The sequence below is a fragment of the Geotrypetes seraphini genome, chromosome 19 (assembly GCF_902459505.1).
Source record: "Geotrypetes seraphini chromosome 19, aGeoSer1.1, whole genome shotgun sequence".
NCBI classification, from domain to species: domain Eukaryota; kingdom Metazoa; phylum Chordata; class Amphibia; order Gymnophiona; family Dermophiidae; genus Geotrypetes; species Geotrypetes seraphini.
Genome location: NC_047102.1, coordinates 6,198,089 through 6,218,868, shown reverse-complemented (window position 1 = coordinate 6,218,868; position 20,780 = coordinate 6,198,089). Strand labels below are relative to the sequence as shown.

At 42.3% G+C, this 20,780-nt stretch overlaps 1 protein-coding gene across 2 annotated transcripts in view; it reads left to right on the top strand.

The window, feature by feature from the left end:
• Positions 1 to 20,780, top strand: part of SHANK2 (SH3 and multiple ankyrin repeat domains 2) — a 349,291-nt gene that overhangs the window by 134,200 nt on the left and 194,311 nt on the right. For both annotated transcript variants that reach the window (XM_033928600.1, XM_033928599.1), the window contains exons 13-14: positions 2,510 to 2,667; positions 12,734 to 12,847. In XM_033928600.1, the coding sequence (XP_033784491.1) occupies positions 2,510 to 2,667; positions 12,734 to 12,847 (272 nt within the window). The remainder of the gene's footprint in view (positions 1 to 2,509; positions 2,668 to 12,733; positions 12,848 to 20,780) is intronic.

The following is a 20,780-nucleotide window of genomic DNA, read 5'->3' as shown; positions in this document are numbered from 1 at the left end:
AGGAACATTTTTACTTTTCTTCTGAATTTTAGGTAGCAGGATTCTTTCCTGGTTAGGCTATTCCAGATTTTGATAGCAACATAAGTGAACAGAGAGTTCAATATAGGCTTGTATTTGATTCCTTTTGCTGATGGGAGAATCATCGGTGAAATATTGGCTAATCTTGAGGTTGTGAAGTAGAGTTTTGAGAATATGTATTAGTGCCTCTGAGGAATTGGTGTGACATATGTGGAATGAGATGCAGGATACTTTGAATTATATTCTAGAGGTCATAGGTAGCCACCGAAGTTTGTAATAGTAGGTTGGAAGTAAATCAAATTTCTTTAGTCTGAAGATCAGCCTGACTGCTTTGTTCTGAATAAGCTGTAATCTGTAAATGGGTGGTGTTGAGGCCTGCATTTAGGGAGTTGCAGTAGTGATAAGACAAGCATTTGAACCAAGATGGCGAAGTGTTGTTCAAAAAAGAGGGCTCTTATCAAATGTAGTTGTTTCATGCTGTAGAAGGAGTTCTTCCGTAGGTTTGGAGATTTGTGGGGCACAGAGAGAGTGGAGTTGAGAGAAGAATCAGGGAGCTGGGGACTGTTTGTTGGGCTGTGTGAAACCATATTTGGTTTTGGTTGCATTTAATTTGAGCTGCTTGTTGGTTGCCCAAGTTGATTTCTTGTTTATTCCATTTGAGACTTTTTCTGAGGTGTTTGGGGTAGTCAAATCCAGTTGTATAAGAACATGAGAACATAAGAATAGCCTTACTGGGTCAGACCAATGGTCCATCAAGCTCAGTAGCCCATTCTCATGGTGACCAATCCAGGTTACTAGTACCTGGCCAAAACCCAAAGAGTATTAACATTCCATGCTACCTATCAGGGCAAGCAGAGGCTTCCCCCATGTCTTAATAACAGACTATGGACTTTTTTTCCCAGGAATTTGTCCAAATCTTTCTTAAAACCAGCTATGCTGTCCGCTTTCACCACAACCTCTGGCAACTTCGTCCACATAGGCGAATAGCTGCTTCCCTTTTTTGAATTTGGTGTTTTCAAAGTTGAATAGGATTGGAGACAATGGGGGAGCCTTGTGGAACTCCACAGAAAGATTTCCAGATCTGGGAGTAGGTTTTGTCTTTGCACGCAGTGTATTCTTTTTCGGTCAGGAATAATTTGAGCCAGTCTAGAAATGTGCCTCCTATTCCATTTTCACTGAACCTTTGTTAGTAGTAAGTTGTGGTCTATGGAGTCGAAGGCTTGCGGAGATATCAAATTGGAGCAAGATGACCTATTGTCCTCTGCATGGGGTTTGCTTGATGTTGGTTGTTAATGTGAGAAGTGGTACTATGCTGAGCTCTGTATCCATATTGTGTTGGGTGAAGACAGGAGTGTTTGTCAATATAAGCATTAAATTCTTTGCATACTAGGGTTTCAAATAGTTTTGTTCTTTTTTTTCTGATTTTTAGGTTTTTTTAACTTAAGTGCATTAAGTTTTAGGTTTAACGTGTTTTAATGTAGAATTTTAATGCATGGCAAGCCTAAAACTCGCACTTCATCAAAAAGAGGCGTTTCTCATGCATTAATGTTGTCATTAGCATGTGCTGCTTGCAGAAAGTTAATGTGAGCAGCTTATTGCTTCATATTTAGGGGTGTGTATAGTCCCCTCAAATAATTCTGAAATGGCTCCATCTTTGGGTGGAGGTAGGTCTTTGGAGGGATATATGACCTTTCTACTTTTCAGAGTTGGGAAGTGATAAAGGGTACGGAAGGGATACAGAGGGGTACAGAAGAGGACATAGTTCTAGATTGTTGCATTATAAATGCATATGAGTTGTAGATCTATGTTTGCCCACATTTTAAAAAAAATGGATGCAACTAGCTCTAACAAACTTATAAGTCGTTAGGAAAAGATCAGATTTTTTTTCCCCCTTTTTTCAAAAGGGAGACAGAACTGGCACTTTTCCTGAAGAAATCCTTGGGTAATTTTCTGGTTGTTTAATATTTCTTGTAGGGGAATTGTATTGCTAGTCATATTTATTTACTGCCTTTACGAAAAGATTCTGTACACGTCTCCCTTCGTATTCACTGTGATAGGGGATTAAAAGAACCGCCAAAACAGAAAAAAAAATGCGAGTAACTTTTTCATACGTTATTCGCTGACGTCTATTAAAAACCATCACAAATATGGTGACACCGCGAATAACATAGTGGGAGGCCTGGCCTGTTCCTGAAGGAGAGGCAAAACACGGTGAAGAAAGTGCTGGGAGTCGGCAATTTTCTCTGTAAACGCTTGGAATCGGCGATTTCTCTATGCAAACTGATGTAATTTGAGGGGAGGAGCCAGCAAGCTAAAAAACCGTGAATAATTGAAACCGCAAATACGGAGGGTGACGTGTATTATATTTCTGGGAAAATCAACAAATCTCTACAGAAGTGTAAACCCTACAGTTTCAGAAGCTGTAAATCAAAAATGCATTTGTTTGTTTATATATTTATTCTGTTTTTTGATTGGGTGCTTTTGATTTCAGCCCTAATGCCAACAAGGAAGCTGCCTCTGCCTTGGATTATCAGGGACCGAAACGAAAGCTTTACAGTGCTGTACCCGGAAGGCATTTTATTGTTGTGAAGCCATATCAGCCTCAAGGAGAAGGGGAAATCCCCCTTCACAAAGGGGACAGGGTAAAAGGTCAGTATTAGGAATGATGCATATTTATGCATAATATAAGTGCTACAATTAACATGACAGTTATATGCATACATAAATATGCATAATGCATACTTAAGAAGTACATGTACACATGAATGGGATGTGCACTTACCTGTATAACTTATAGAATAGTATATGAGGGGGTGCTGAAAAGTTCTCAGCCCAACCAACCAACTTCCTAACTTCTGAGTGTTATTTTGCCACTGGAGCTGAAAAGAGCGTTATTTTATTTTGTAAAGTGCCAATTTGCAGATACAGAATTCTATGTTTTGACACTGTTTCATATCAGTGATTCAACCTTATCCACGTCATTCTCTTCTTTGCTGGGCTGAGAACATTTTAGCACCCCCCTCATAGCAACATTCCGGAGATGAGATTGTGAAGTCATAATGCCCCATTCCACCAATAAGAGCCAACCTCGTCAGTGATGTCACATTTACTTGATTGCCTGTCCTGGGCTCATTTTTACTACATTTTGATTTCTAGAGTTGGGGCAGTGGTTAAAGCTGGGTTCAAACTAGAGAATGACAGGGGGACAAATTTTTCCCCATCCCCATGGGAACTCATTTTCCTGTCCCGTCCCCGTGAGTTATTTTCCTGTCCCTGGGGATGGGGAAAAATTTGTCCCCCTGTCATTCTCTAATGCAGGCACTTCAGAGCATGTGTGCATTCATACTTGGATATTTGTGTGTTAGTGGAACTGATGCTGGATATTTAGGGCTTTTTTTGTTATTGTGTTATAATGTGCCCATTGTCTTAGGTGATATGCATGAAAAGAGGATGGTACTAAATGAATCCATGCTGCTTGTTACCAGAAGCACAGTTAAGTCTCTCTGGAGTATTAAAGGTTCCTTTCCAAGAGCCAGGTATCAAGACCCAGCTTGCATAAAGGCTGTCAAGTAATAACACCTTGCCATTTTTGTCATGAAGTCAAAATGACATTTTCTTTGTGCAGTTAAACACTATTTTCACCTTCGAAGGTCTCAAGTGCACAAAATGTAGCCCATCACCCAATCACTTCTGCTGACTTTGTTCTGCAGACACCCTAGTCACAATATGAACAGAAATCTTTTGTCTTCCAAAAAGTCATTTACAGGCTGAAAATCACAAAACAGTTCCTCTACTCAATTCAGATTGATGACGCATGCATGCTGCTCCTATTTTTCATTCCCACTATAGCGCCGAAAGGCATACGCAGCGCTGTACATTTTGACATGTAAATAGACAGTCCCTTCTCTGAAGAGCTTACAATCTAGTTTGGACATACAGGGCATATAGGGGTTGGGAAGTTTCTAGCAGAGAGATTGGTAGGATGGACATAGGTAATTTTACGGTGAATGGGAGTTAGAAGTTGAAAACATAGCAACAAAAGAATAGCCATGCTGGGGCAGACTGATGGTCCTTCTAGCCCTGTTCTAGCAGTGACCGATCCAAGCCACAAGTACCTGGTAGAACCCCAGAGAGTAACAAGATTCCGTGCAGAATCCCAAATAGCAGCAAGATTCTGGAGTCCCAAAGAATAACAAGATTCTGGAATCCCAAATGATAGAAAGTTTCCATGCCACTGATCAAAGGGGAAGCAGTGGCTTATTTATTTATTTATTTAATTCGGTTTTCTAGTCCGTTGTCCCCCAAAAACTCAGAACGGGTTACAGGTTTTTAAAATACATAATTTCTGTACAAGTTTACGATACAAGGTTTTATCCTAACTTGATACATGATATACAATTTACTGGTTACAATTTGCTATGGTTGTCCTTCCAAGACAAGGTTTCCAGTACAAGTTATACCTAATTTGCCACACAGAAATTTAAGTGTACAATGCGTGCTCACCAAACCCATGGCTGTGCCTCTCCGTTAAAGGTTTCTCTTTCTGAATGATTGTATGGTTTGTACACAGTTTGAGCTGTGCCAATCCCTGTCTTCGAAAACAGCAAACTAGTCGGGTTTTTAGGCTGTCCAAAATCCATATGCATGAGGCACATCTGGATACAGATGATCCAATTTCACAAAGACTGAGCCAGTAGATTTACATCTGAATAGGTCAATTTACATATGCGTTGGTTGTTCTTAAAATATGACCTGCTTGCAGGCCTCAGAGGAAGAGAATTCAGCACCTCCAGTTTGCTTAACTATATTAACTCTTGCCTTCTCTTTCATGGTTAAATCCATGAGAGCAGAATTTGTTGGCTAATTACTTTGAATGGCTGTTTTAATCTTCACAATGGCATTCATCTGTTATGTCATCCTAAATGACAATATGACTGTTATTGTTTTTGTTATTGCATGGCATTGGAAATGTTCTTTTTTTTTTTCTCTTTTGTAATTATTTACTGAATTTTTAATTGTTTATGGTGTGAATTATAGTTTTAATATTTTTATAATCCTCTTCAGGATTGAAAAGCTGCAGTACAAATGCAGTAGAGCACCACTGTTAAAGAGTTAATTTTCTCTAACTAGCAAATATGGCAGTTTAGATCAGAACTACTAATTAAGGGGCCATTTATTTAAAAAATCTATTACTCCCTATAATCTGCCAGTTCTGTGTGAGGAACAATAAAACATACATAATAAGATCACTTAGGGATCCTTTTATCAAGCTGCGCTAGTGGTTTAAAGCGTGTAATAGCGTGCGTTAAACCGCCGGCCGTGCTAGCCGCTACCGCCTCCTCTTGAGAAGGCGGTAGTTTTTAAGCCAGCGCGGGAGTTAGTGTTTGATGAAACGTCACGCGCATTAACCCCGCTAGCGCGGCTTGATAAAAGGAGCCCTTATTGACATCTTAACTAACAAAAAAAATAAAAATAAAACTGAACTCTCAAACAAAATAGTCTTTAAGTGCTTTTTAAACTGCAGAACTCCAGGCAAAAGTGTAGTGAAATCTGGACTGAGCATGTTTTAACATGGGACGTTCCCACATGGTAAGCTCAGATATACCACTGCATTAAAATCGGGCATTTTCATCTAGGCCCATGGCGTCTTCCATAAAAAATGTATATTTTTATAAAATAGTTAATACGTTTTGTGGTAACCTGAATTTTCCCGCACCGAGGGAGCGGTAGCGGTTATTTTGCGGCAAATGCACCGAAGCCCGTAAGAATTGAATGAGCTTCCATGCATTTGCCGCAGGGGAATCAGTGGTGTATATATAGCCTGCAAAATCCAAAATGCGGCCGTTCGTCTGATCTTCAATCTAAAGAAATCTGATCATGTTACCCAGCATTATAAAGAGCTTCACCGGCTCCCTTTTGAAGCCAGGGTATTGTTTAAATTTGGGTCTCTCTGCTGTAAAGTCCTCCAAGGACAGATTCTGGGTATTTAATGGCTCAATACTGACTGCCAGTTATGGGTCACTTCCATTATATGTGTTCCCTTCCGTACGAGATTGTATTTACAAGAAGTTGTTACAATGATCATTCGCTTTTCAGCCAGCTAGCTGGATCGATGAACTTCGAAAATTGTTACCATTATCATCATTGTAATTACCTTTTAGAAAATTATTAAAATCATCTTTGTTTGCTAGATTTGTAGGAAAATGATGGTCCTGTAATTTGCATTTAAGTATTGATTGTTTTCAGTGGGTCTTGTAGATCACTGTTGCTGTACAGTTTCTGTTATAGTTTTCTGTACATCGCATTGAATTGAAAGGTATTTGCGGTCTAGAAGTGGTAATGGAAAATCATAACATAAAACTCACTTTTATACCGCAAAACTGTTAAGTTCTAGGCGGTTCACAAAATCGTTCTAGGATTTAAAAGCAAACTAGACGCACATCTGTGTCCAGTACTGGTCGCCGTACCTCAAGAAAGACATGGCGGTACTTGAGGGAGTACAAAGAAGAGCAACCAAACTGATAAAGGGAATGGAAAATCTCCCATATACCGACAGATTGAAGCAGTTGGGACTTTTCTCCCTGGAGAAGCGAAGACTTAGAGGAGACATGATAGAAACCTTCAAGATCCTGAAGGGCATAGAAAAAATAGACAGGGGCAGATTTTTCAAATTAAGGGGCGCCACAAGTACAAGGGGGCACTCGGAGAAATTGAAAGGGGACAGGTTTAGAACAAACGCTAGGAAATTCTTTTTCACTCAGAGGGTGGTGGATACATGGAACGCGCTTCCAGAGGCTGTTGTAGACAAGAAAACATTAAATGGTTTCAAAGAAGGTTTGGATAGATTCCTAGAAGAAAAAGGGATTGGGGGGTATAGATAGGTATAGACCATTGCTCAGGCAATGGGCCTGATGGGCCGCCGCGGGTGCGGACCGCTGAGCAGGATGGACCTATGGTCTGCCTCAGCGGAGGCAACTTCTTATGTTCTTATGTTCTTATCTCCTTACGAGAAGCATAGAGGGATATGGGTGACTAAAATTATACCAGGTGTACACCTGGCTGGGCCTCTTCGTGTGCGGATCACTGGACTTGATGGACCGAAGGTCTGATCTGGAGATGGCAGTTCTTATGATTAATATATAAAAAAAAAGAAAATACAATGGAAAGTCATTACCGTGGCTTCATAAAAGGAGCCCTAAGTACATGTTGGGGTTTACATAAGAACATAAGAACATAAGCAGTGCCTCTGCCGGTCAGACCATAGGTCCATCCTGCCCAGCAGTCCGCTCCCGCGGCGGCCCAAACAGGTCACGACCTGTCTGAATCACTAGAAGGGGCTCCCTTGCCACCTTGGTATCTCGTTTAAGTCCTGCCTTCCTATCGAAGTCCTAGCCCTCCAGTTTTGCACATGCACGACCTGGTTGGTTTATACTCATTACCTGGTTAACATTCTATACTTGTGTTACATCCCAGCTCCTCCCTCAGTATCCCACGATCCCTTTATCCGTCAGGAATCTGTCCAATCCCTGTTTGAATCCTTGGACCGTACTCTGTTTGATCACTTCCTCTGGTAGTGCATTCCAAGTGTCCACGACCCTCTGGGTGAAAAAAAACTTCCTTGCATTTGTTTTGAACCTATCTCCCTTCAGTTTCTCAGAATGCCCCCTTGTATTTGCTGTCCCCTTTAGTCTGAAGAATCTGTCCCTATTCACCCTCTCTATGCCCCTCATGATCTTGAAGGTCTCTATCATATCTCCCCTGAGCCTCCTTTTCTCCAGAGAGAAGAGCCCCAGCCTTTCCAGCCTCTCGGCGTATGAGCAGTGTTCCAGCCCTCTTACCATTCTCGTTGCTCTCCTTTGGACTCTCTCAAGTACCGCCATGTCCTTCTTGAGGTGTGGCGACCAATACTGAACGCAGTATTCCAGATGCGGACGCACCATCGCTCGATACAATGGCATGATGACTTCCCGTGTTCTGGTTGTTATGCCCTTCTTTATGATGCCCAGCATCCTGTTGGCTTTTTTCGAGGCTGCTGCGCACTGTGCAGATGGCTTCAGTGATGCATCCACCAACACACCCAAGTCTCTCTCGAGTCTGCTGTCTCCCAACAATACCCCCCCCAATTTGTAGCTGAACAACGGGTTCTTTTTCCCTATATGCATGACCTTGCATTTGTCCACGTTGAAGCGCATTTGCCATTTGTTTGCCCAGTCTTCCAGCTTGTCCAGGTCCCTTTGTAGGTCCTCACACTCCTCCCTGGTCCTAACTCTGCCGCACAGTTTGGTATCGTCTGCAAATTTTATAACCTCACACTTTGCCTCCTTTTCCAGGTCATTTATGAATATGTTAAAAAGCAACGGCCCCAGCACCGATCCCTGTGGCACACCGCTCGTGACTCCCCGCCAGTCAGAAAATTGACCCTTTACTCCAACCCTCTGCAGTCTACCCGACAACCAGTGTTTGATCCATCTGTGCACATCCCCTCCCACCCCGTGGTTCCACAGCTTCTTAAGTAGCCTTTCATGTGGCACCTTGTCGAAAGCCTTCTGAAAATCGAGGTAAATGATGTCTATGGGCTCCCCATTGTCCACCCGACTGCTTATTCCCTCAAAGAAGTACAGAAGGTTCGTTAGGCACGACCTTCCCTTGCAGAATCCATGCTGGCTTGTTCTCAGTAGGCCATTCCTCTCGATGTGCTCGCAAATGGCGTCCTTGATCATAGCTTCCACCATCTTCCCTATAATTGAAGTTAGGCTCACCGGCCTGTAGTTCCCGGGGTCACCCCTCGATCCCTTCTTGAAGATGGGTGTGACATTTGCCAATTTCCAGTCCTCTGGTACCTCACTAGTTTTCAAGGATAGGTTGCTCCATTTTTCTCCTTTGAAAATGAGCCAATAGTTGCCTATATTACCTTTTGTAAAATAGGTCTAAAATAGATGTCTTTTTCCAGTTCCTATTATAGCACCAAGCTTTTACACTGGTGTCTAGATTCTATTGATATCCTGCTTGTTTTGATGAACTTCCTTCTCTTCAAAGCTATTTTTTTAATTTGTGTTGCTTCTTTTGATTTGTATATCTGTTGAATTGGCTCATATTGATTGATTGATTGATTGATTTTTTGAATTGTTGTGAACTATCTTATGCTACAAATGAATAGGTGGGATTTATTTGAATAAAATAAAATGTCTTGTACCTCTGGTACATGTTATTTATAGTGCCTTCCTAGATTGGTCCCTGAGAGGTGATTGGATTGTTTCCATGGTGCTTGGCACAATTTTTAACTGAAGATTTGTCTTTTCACTTAGTAACCTAGTTAAAGAGAAGGGAAATATTTGTGGTCACATCAGCACGCATGGAAGACTTGATTTTGATCCAGTCTGGCATCTGTACAATTTTACAGTATTGACGTCAAGTCTTCTAGAATTGCCTTGAGGTTCCATGGAGTTGGGTCACATAATCTAATCATGTGCTTTGTGATTTCTTCTCCATGGGTACAACCTGATATCAGGGCTGGGATTCAGTTGTTTTGTTTTCCCTCCAAACTCCAGAAATGCATTGTCACGAGGAGATTGTATACTGGGGAAGGGTATATGAAAGAATGAAGCTGATGCTATTCTATATTAGTCCATTCTGGTGTGAAACTCGAGGTAAAGAGGTTTAATTGATTTTTCTGGGATGCAGGAGTCTGATTTTCTAAGGAGTGCAATTAATTTTGTCAGAAAATTTGCTTGAGTAATATACCACCCCCCTCCCTTTTTAAGAAGCTGCGTTAGGCTTTTTTATCGCTGGCTGTAGTGGTATTAACTCCGATGCCTAACGTGGCTTCGTAAAAATGGGGGGAGGGGATAGTTAGGCATCTTCTTTACAGAGAGGGTGGTTGATGCGTAGAATGCGTTCCCAAGGGAGGTGGTGGAGAAGAAAACGGTGACGGAGTTCAAAACGAGCGTGAGATGAACACAGAGGATCTCTAATCAGAAAATAATGGGTATACATTGAAGGAACTAAGGCCAGGACTGGGCAGGCTTGCACGGTCTGTGTCCTGTATATGGACATTCAGTTGAGGACGGGCTGGGGAGGGTTTCGATGGGCTGGAGTGAGCTTTGATGGAGACTCCCGGAGATGGAACCTAAGCACATGACCGGGCAGAGCTCTGGGTTTCTGGTCCAGAAATATCTAAGAAAAAGGACCATTTAAATTAAATGGTTAATTTTTATGGAGCATGTGTGGTTGGGCAGACTGGATGGACCATTGGCTATGCTGCTGCCGACGATAGAAAAAGCCTAATGTGGCTTTGTAAAAAAAAAAAGGGGGGGGAGAGGGGAGGAGATAGGAATCTGGAAAACAACATACTGGTTTCTTTCATCTTAACAGAAAATGACAATGTAGTACATTTTAAAAAAATCTACATATTATTCAAATGATGACATCTGGAAGGAAACGCAATAAAGTTTGGGGAGAAGCATCGTGCCATGTAAAGATAGAGATCCCTTTTGATGCCTCTGTTTGGCTCATCTTTTTATTTCTGAAACTGAAAAGCAGATTAATTCTGTTACTATCCATCTTACGCATCTGAAGCAGGAGTAGGCAAGTCCGGTCCTCGAGAGCCACAGCCCGGTCAAGTTTTCAGGATATCCACCTTAAAATATGCACGAGATAGATTTGCATCTCAAGGAGGCAGTGCATGCAGATTAATTCCATTCATATTCATTGTGGATATCCTGAAAAACCTGATCTGCCTGTGGCTCTCGAGGACCCGGAATTGTCTACCCAAACATTGCCACTGCAAGAAGGCGCCATCCTTGGTCATGACAGCACGTCATTGTGCCTTCTGTCAGTGATGGTGACGTTTCCCCCCGTGTTAGTTGTCCGACTGAAAGAACATAAGAATAGCCATACTGGGTCAGACCAGTGGTCCATCAAGCCCAGTAGCCTGTTCTCACGGTGGCCAATCCAGGTCACTAATACCTGGCCAAAACCCAAAGAGTAGCAATATTCCAAGCTACCAATCCAGGGCAAGCAGTGGCTTCCCCTATCTCTTTCTCAACAACAGACTACGGACTTTTCCTCCAGGATATTGTCCAAACCCTTCTTAAAACTAGTTATGCTATCCGCTGTTACTACAACCTCTGGCAATGCGTTCCAGAGCTTACGTATTCTCCGAGTGAAAAAAATTTCCTCCTATTGGTTTTAAAAGTACTTCCTTGTAACTTCATCGACTGTCCCCTAGTTTTGTAACTTTTAACGGAGTGAAAAATCGATCCACTTGTACCCGTTCTACTCCATTCAGGATTTTGTAGACTTCAATCCTATCTAATCTAATCTAATCCTTAGGTTTGTATACCGCATCATCTCCACGTTCGTAGAGCTTGACGCGGTTTACAGTAGCTAAGTGACTATAGTGGTGGCAGTTCTTATGTTAACCAAGTGGAGATATTCACCTCACAAAGTGGAAAGACTTTAAGAACTTTGATTTTTTTAAATGTTGTTTTTTGTTTTTTTTTTTTAGTCTTTTAAGTGTGCCCTATGGACTTGTCATGCTGCTATGACTAGAAGGTGAACTCTTCTTTCAGGGAGGTTTAACAGCCTTCCCTTCAGTCCCTGAGCTTTTTTACAAGCCACACTGGGCCACACTTTACAGACTCGTTTTCATTGAAGCCAGTTTGTTTCATTATAAACAATGAAGGATGACAGAAGCAAACTTGTTTTTACAAGACCTTAGGGACAATTGGATCAGAAAACAACTCCCTAAATAGAATGATTAAGGCCATTTGTTTTAAGTAGGTAAAATCCACGTCCTGGCACATGTACGGCAGTCTCTTAGAACAGTGATTTCTTAAACCTATGGGGGTGACCCCCAGTCGAGTTTTCAAGATATCCCTAATGAATAATTTGGAGATTAGAACTTGATTAAGGATTTTTGTTTGATGTTGCTAATCTCATGCATCTGTTGGAAGTCATAGTTATGAGTCTTGTGTAGTAATGTGATTTTCTCATTTTGTATCGGGGTGGGTGGGGGGATGGGGTTTAGCCTTAATACTGTAAGAATTGTGTCTTAGTGCAGAACAACACAAGATGTGACTCTTTTAATTCTTTTTCGAGAGGGAAGGGAGAGTTTGAATTGTTGGATGCCTCTTGCATAGGAAAATCTGTAAACGTTCTAGAACAAGGGAACGAGGGGAATAAAAATACCATACAGGATTTTGAAAGAAATGCAAGCACATTTAAAATGTTTGTTTCGTGTCCTGTTAATATTTTATATTTGGGTCTTTTAAAATTATAAAATAAATAAAAATATTTGAACTGTCCCTGCCCACGCTGTTGGGCTTTGTGAAAAGGGGCCAAAGTTACTTCTGCCTCAGAGCTGATGTAAACTTGTGCGACAGCTTTTGGGAAGGCTGTTTTAGAAAGAGACACGGACCACCTTTATTAGGTAGTGATCTGGATTGGCCACCGTGAGAACGGGCTATTGGGCTTGATGGACCTTTGGTCTGACCCAGTAAGGCTATTCTTATGTTCTTCACAGCCCAGGTGCCCTATTGTAATATCACGCTATCAGCTTCCCCTGAATATTCACTTTAGGACTGTCAAAATGAATCTGACTGTTAGTGAATCCAAATTTTTATGATCTCCTAAAGAGTCTTTATAACCATTGACTTCAAAATCTACATGCTGTGTTCCTACATGGAATGATTCTTTTTTTCCCCCTGTGTTTTAGTATTGAGCGTCGGAGAAGGAGGATTCTGGGAAGGCAGCGCCCGGGGGCTTGTTGGATGGTTTCCAGCAGAGTGCGTAGAAGAGATTCAACCGAAGCCAAATGAAAGCAGAGCAGGTAAGGGGCCCCGCATGCTCTACCTTAGTCACTGAAATGTGCTTCACTGAGCAGAAAGTTGCAGTGGGTTTATGAGATCTTTTGTTATGCAGCTGTGTGTACAGAGCAGGGGCAGGAAAACCATTAAGCTTTGTTGGGTGAGGCCCACTTGCCTCATGGCAGCACTGAGCATCGTTATCTCCTTCTTTTACTAAGGGGATAACGCATGCACGCATGCTAAATTGATTAGCCCGTGCAAAATCAGTTAGTGCGCCTTAGTAAAAGGATCCCTATGTTTGAGAGCCACGGTCCACGTCCTGGCTTTTGCTTCTCAGGCTGACAAGGATTGGGCATGCTATAGATTTAGAAGAGCGACCAAAATGACGAAGGGAATGGAACTTCTCTCATATGAGGAGAGGCTAAAGGTTTTAAAGGTATTTCTGTGTAACTTCATGGAATGTCCCCGGGTCTTTGCAATTTTTGAAAGAGTAAAAGATCAATTCACTTTTACCCTTTCTTTACCGCTTAGGTTTTTATAGACCTGAATCATACCCACCTAGCCCCCTTTCCCAGCCATCTCTTTTCCAAGCGGAAGCTAAAAGTGAATCTTTTTTTTTATTATTATTATTCTTTCAAAATTGCAAAAGACTAGGGGACATTCGATGAATTTACATGCAAATTCTTCAAAAACCAATAGGGGGAAAATATTTTTCACTCAATGAATAATTAAGCTCTGGAACTCTTTGCCAGAGGATATGGTAACCGCGGTTAGCGTATCTGGGTTTCAAAAATGTTTGGACACGTTCCTGGATGAAAAGCCCATAGTCTGCTATTGAGACAAACATGGGAAAGCCATTGCTTGCTCTGGGATCAGTAGCATGCAATGTTGCTACTTTGAGATTCTACTTGGAATCTTGTTATTGTTTGAGATTCTACCTGGAATCTTGCTACTCTTTGGGATTCTACATGGAATGTTGCTACCATGTGGGTTTCTGCCAGGTACAGTACTTCTGACCTGGATTGGTCACTGTGGAAACAGGATACTGGGCTAGATGGACCACTGGTCTGACCCAAGATGGCTGTTCATAAAGATTACAAGGGGGAAACCACTATTTGCCCTGGAATCAGTAGCTTGCAATGTTATTACGCTGAGATTCTATTTGGAATCTTGTTATTGTTTGAGATTCTACCTGGACTCTTGCTACTCTGAGATTCTAGAATGTTGCTACCATTTGGGATTCTGCCAGGTACTTGTGTCCTGGATTGGCCTCTTTGGAAACGGGATACTGGGCCAGATGGACCCAGTATGGCTAGTCTTATGTTGTTATATAGAATAGTGCCTAGCACTTGCATGTCTAATTGTCAATTAGTTGGACTAATCTTGCACATTAGTTCTATTATTCTGTAACTGTTGCACACAGTTGACGCTAGTCTTTAGGTATCAGTTTGCAGAATTGCCCTTTAATTGCAAAATAATAAAACATTGTGTTATCATGTTGAGTTTTAATGTGTTATCAAATGCTCTCTTAAACCTTTGGTCTGTGAGATGAGAAGTAATGCACACTCTAGGCCCATTAACTAGTCTCTTTAAAGTCATTTTCAGGGACTTTTATTTGCAAAGAAGGTAATTACTTGAATGATGTGGTGACACAATGAGTAAGCTAGTACATGGATAATAACCAGAATATTGCTGCCTGGAATTAGTCTATGTTCGTGCTTATGTTTGTATTAATCTGTTAGTAAATGTAAAAATAAACATCTCCTGATCTATTAGAGGGGCTGGAAAAAAAAAAAAATCAAAACAAAAACAGTGCCATCTTTCACACTCTTGTTTAAAGACGATATTTTCCAAAGCTGAAGCAACAAACACCTGAAGCAATAAACAAAGATTCCCCCCACCCACCCCCCCCAGGTAAAATCTGCGGTTCTGCAGTTGATCGCTATCTTCCTGGTCACCATAAACAATTTTTCTTTTTTTTTAATGCCAACCCTGACTCGAAGGTAGGATTTCAAATATATTTAAAAGGTTTATGTGGAAAGGACGAGGGTTTCTCTTCACAGCCTCTTGAAATCATGAGGTAATAATTCATGACGGACTTTTTAAATTAAGACTGCGCCATATTTAGCGCATGATATAATTATGAAACATACACGGCTGAGCACCAACCTCCAAAAAAAATGATGACAATAAAGTCTTAATATAAACCATTACGCTGATTGTTAAGTCCACTTATTTGTCAAACAGATTCTTATAACGTTTTTAGAAAATTTTTTAAAAACACACTTGTTTGATAAGTTTGTTAAATAACTATGTAATCTTCTTCTTGTCACTCATTTTTAGTAGCCTGACGTACCTTTCGATTGTACAGTTCTTTGTTGTTAACCGCCTGGAACTTCGTGGTTGTGACGGTATACAAGAATTTATTTATTATAAGACATTTGTTGAAGTTCCTTTTTTTAGGGAATAAGGCCCCCCCTTTTACTAAACCACACTAACAGTTTTTAGCGCCGGGAGCCACGCTGAATGCTGCACCCGATGCTCATAGAGTTCCTATGAGCGTTGGGAGCAGCGCAGCTCCTGATGCTAAAAACTGCTAGCGCTGTTTAGTAAAAAAAAAAAGGGGGGGGGGGTGTTAAGTTAGGAAGACCTCTTAATAGTTCAGACCTAAATTCATGAGAGAGATTTCACACAGTGCCTCCCTGTGCTCAGTGGTGTAACGAGGGTGAGTTGCGCCCCTCCCCTGCCCTCTTCCCCACCCCCCGCCACGTGCGCACGCCCCTTCCCTGTACCTTTTTAACTTCGGTGCCAGCAGCCACCAACGTACTGTCTGCATCGGCTTCAGCGCGCTCTCTGATGTCACTTCCTGGGCACGGGTCCCGGAAGTGATGTCATAGAGAATGCCGAAGCAATAAGTTGGTGGCTGCTCGCGCCGAACTTAAAAAGGTACGGGGGAAGAAGGGGCCTACGCACGGCAGGGGAAGGAATGGGATGGGGGGGGGGGCAAAGAGGAGGAGAGTTGCCGGTGCTGCAAGGTTTAACCATTTTTATTTTTTTATTTGATTTTAACGTCCATGATCAAGAGGTCTTTTTACTAAGGTGCAGGAAGCCCTAGCTGCTGCATCTAGCTAGCTTACTACAGCTTAAAATAACTTGCTGTGGTAATTTTATAATCTGTGCATACAGACCTTGGGCTAAAAATATTTTTTAAAAATTTTATCACAGAAGGAGTGTGTTTCTGCACTAATCAGTTACTATGTTGCTGATTAACACAAGATTAGTGTACGAGCTCTTACTGCCTAGAAAATAGTGAGGCTTAATTACCAAATAAGGAAAAAACGCCCTTATTTGGTAGTTAGGGACTGCCCAGTGCATCTCAGAATGACCAGGTGGGGCACTGCCATTTTGATGACACCGTGGAGGGCGGAGGGAAGGATGTCCACACCCTCCTTCCTGGTTTCTAAAGGTACATTGGGGTGTGGGTTGAACCCCAGGCCACCGGGGGGTGGGGTGGTGAGGGTCCTGCCTTTGACAGGGTCAGGTAAAAAAAAAAAGGGGGGAGGGAAAAAAAATCTGGGGTGGGCCACGCTGATTTTTCAGCACTGGAATTGTAGTGGAGAACAGAACTGCAGATCTTTTGATCAAGGGCCTATTAGTGCGCACACAAGAATTTTGAGAAGGATGGTGGAACTAACACACATGTGAAAGCATTTCAATAGAAATGCAGCTTGAGGCCCCTTTTTTAAAAAAAATATAACTGTTTATTCAAAAGACAAAATATACGCAAAAGAGCAGATGTAGCATTGTCCAATATCGAGCAAATACAAAACAACCAACAAATGGAACCAAGGAGACATGTGGAGTCCATGTGTTCTTATAGCTCGGACCAAGCTATTCCTCACCTCGGTAAAAGACCCACCCCTACCCCAACCCTGTCACCCTACCACCATTCGCCACCCAGCCACCCCCTACCAAAATCCACTGGCAATAAAGGAACCACTGGCTTCCACAATCAATTGACCACTTGGCTTTTGATCATAGGGGGGTAAAGTATCCAAATAAGAGGCCCAAACGAACATAAGAATAGCCTTACTGGGTCAGACCAGTAGTCCATCAAGCCCAGTAGCCTGTTATTACAATGGCCAATCCAGGTCTCTAGTATCTGGTCAGAACCAAAATTCCATGCTACCGATCCAGGGCAAGCAATGGCTTCCCCCATGTCTTTCTCATTAATAGACTATGGACCTTTCCTCCAGGGAATTGTCCAAACCTTTCTTAAAACCAACTACGCTATCCACTCTTGCCACAACCTCTGACAATGCATTCCAGAGCTTAACTATTCTCCGAGTGAAAAATAATTTCCTCCTATTGGTTTTAAAAGTATTTCCTTGTGACTTCATCGAGTGTCCCCTAGTCTTTGTAATTTTTGACAGAGTGAAAAGTCGATCCACTTGTACCCGTTCTGCTCCACTCAGGATTTTGTAGACTTCAATCATAGGAGATGCTGGATCTCTGACTCTTTGTCAAGAAGCTGTCAACATCGGGACTCTTGCCTTTTCAGTGGAAGCTCATCTTCAAGCAGAATACCATCTAGGACAGAGCAATCAATTAAGTGACAGCCTCAAAATCACCCACGAAAAATGTTTTCCAAAACTGCTCCCTTTCAAAGGAGCAGATCAGTTGCTTTTGCTTCTAAAGGGAAGGGAGGGATAATGTTCTTGGTAGACTTTCCATTGTATTAAGGTGTTCAGAATTGTATTTTAGAGCAAACCTTTGCTCCTATCAAAAAATGTGAAACTAACCAGTCCAAACAGTAATTATATTCATCTGCATTGGGTTTGGATTCCCAGAGGGACACCCCCCCCCCCCAGAAGCTGCAGAACAAAGGAGCGAGCAAACTTATAATTTAAGAACATTAAACTGAAGTTGTAATGGTGAGAAATATTCTCCAGCATAATGAATTAATTACTGTAATGATAGTAAAGACAGAGGAGGTCTGGTAAGTGGCTTGAAAGAATATTAACAGAAGACTTTCCAATCAGCTGGAAATTTTAATGATCTGTAATAAATACAACTCTCTAATGAAAGATTTTTATTTCTCTATGGGCAAGGTGGGGAATGGATAGGGTTACCAGATTTTACTTACGTAAAATCAGACCCATAGACCGGCCCGCCCAGTTCCGTCCATCCCCATCCCATTACGCCCACACCACGCCCCTAATCCCACCCTTAGCCCTGCCCCCTCAGCCTGCTTGTCGGGAGGGAGGGCATCCGCGCATGTGTGATTGCCCCTCCTGATGCGGGCAAAGCACCGGGTTTTGAAAAGCCGTCTGGACGCCCGGACATGCCTTCTAAAAAAAAGGAAATCACATGTCGGGGTAAATCTGGACGTCTGGTAACCCTAGGAATGGATCCGGCTTGGGGTGATGTCCTTGGCATTGCCTGGATCCGGACCTTGCTCTGTCCTTTTAAACTCAGGAAAGATTTGCAGCTTCCTTGAGCATATAGAGTGGCTGGCACGCTCAACGTTCATAAGAACATAATCATGGCCTCTGCCGAGTCAGACCATAGGTCCATCACGCCCAGCAGTCCGCTCCCGCAGCGGCCCCCCCCAGGTCAAGGACCTGTAGTGATCTATTACTCAAGGGCGTTTTGTATTGTATAGTAACCCTCTAATTATACCCCTGGATCCCCTTTCCCTTCAGGAACTCGTCCAATCCCTTTTTGAAACCCAAAATCGTACTCTGCTCAACCACCTCCTCTGGAAGCGCATTCCAGGTGTCCACCACCCTCTGGGTGAAGAAGAACTTCCTAGCATTTGTTCTGAACCTATCTCCCTTCAATTTTTTTGAGTGCCCTCTAGTTTTTGTTGCCCCCGCCAGTCTGAAGAATCTGCCTCTCTCTACCTTCACCATACCCTTCATGATCTTGTAAGTTTCTATTATATCCCCTCTAAGTCTCCGCTTTTCCAGGGAAAAGAGCCCCAGCTTCTCAGCATATGAGAGGTTTTCCATGCCCTTTATCATTTTTGTTGCTCTTCTCTGGACCCTCTGGAGTATTGCCATATCTTTCTTTAGGTACGGTGACCAGTACTGGACGCAGTATTCCAGATGTGGTCGCACCATTGTCCTGTACAGCGGGAGGATAACTTCCTTGGTTCAGTCCTACCAATCTGTTTGACCCACCAATCGCATAGATTCAGCTTGCCAAAGGAAGAAATTTTTAGGATAACTACGATGAAGCAGCAGCATCTTTTAAAAATAAAAATTCCCGGAGGAGCTGATAAATCAAAGCCCCAAGTTTGGGTACTCACAGAAGCAGCTGGGGTCTCATATAGTCTTGAGGACCAAGTGGAAGCAGAGACTTCCCCCCCTTGTCTGTCTCAATAACAGACAATGGACTTTTCCTCCAGGAAATCGTCCAAACCATTCTTAAAACTAGCTACGTTAACCACTCTTACCACAACCTCTACCAATGCGTTCCAGAGCTTAACTATTCTCTGAGTGAAAAAATATTTCCTCCTATTGGTTTTAAAAGTATTTCCCTGCAACTTCATCGAATGGCCCCTAGTCTCCCCTCAGCCGTCTCTTTTCCAAGCTGAAGAGCCCTAACCTTTTCAGTCTTTCCTCATACGAGAGGAGTTCCATCCCCTTTACCATCTTGGTCGTTCTTCTTTGAACCTTTTCTAGTGCCGCTATATCTTTTTTGTGTTAAGGCAATCGGAACCGAATGCAATGCTCAAGGTGTTCTTTCTTTAGTGAAGGTGAACATGTTAGCAAAGAGAGGCATTTTCCTCTAAACCCAGACTTTTCTCTGGTATTGTCCTAAAGAAAGTTCCAAAATTCAGGACAATTATGGCAGATATGGACTTTTTCATTTTGAGAATGTTCCGGATTGGAGAAATCTATCGACTTCTCCAATTCTGATGATTTCCTTTTTTTTTTTTTCTTTCTTTAACTGAATCTACTGAAACTCTTGCAGAGGAAGCAGAGGGCAAAAGCTGCATGAGGTAGAGTTTGTTTTGCTGCGTCCCTTAACAGCATGTTTTCCATTAGTGGCTTACAGATTCTAGAACCTAATTCAGGCACACCTCTGCTAATCCTTGGTCAGGGAAAATGCTTGTATAGCTCTATCACTTTGCAGGTCATTGGCACGGCATATTTCTTCTCATCTGTACCAAGGCTTGCATTAGCAAGTTACTAATATATTGTTATAATAATTTATTTGGCCCTACAAGGTGAATACAGAACTTTACAAAACCATAATAGATAGCCCCTGCTTCTCAGAACATACAGTCTAGTCAGGAAAGACAGACAAGACTCGCAAACACAATTAGGAGACTGTGAGTTAAAATAGACCTGGTTTTATGCTCTGGTGGGTCAGATTTACAGAACATAAGAAAATAAGCAATGCCTCCGCTGGGTCAGACCTGAGGTCCATTGTGCCCAGCAGTCCGCTCACACGGCGGCCCAACAGATCCAGGACCTGTGCAGTAATCTTCTATCTATACCCCTCTATCCCCTTTTCCAGCAGGAAATTGTCTAATCCTTTCTTAAACCCCAATACCGTACTCTGCCCTATTACGTCCTCTGGAAGCGCATTCCAGGTGTCCACCACACGTTGGGTAAAGAAAAACTTCCTAGCATTCGTTTTGAATCTGTCCCCTTTCAACTTTTCCGAATGCCCTCTCGTTCTTTTATTTTTCAAGAGTTTGAAGAATCTGTCCCTCTCTACTCTCTCTATGCCCCTCATGATCTTGTAAGTCTCTATCATATCCCCTCTAAGTCTCCTCTTCTCCAGGGAAAAGAGACCCAGCTTCTCCAATCTTTCTCTCTCTCTTTCTCTCTCTCTCTCTTTCTTTCTTTCTCTCTCTCTCTCTCTCTTTCTGTCCCTTTCTACTCTCTCTATGCCCTTCATGATCTTGTAAGTCTCTATCATATCCCCTCTAAGTCTCCT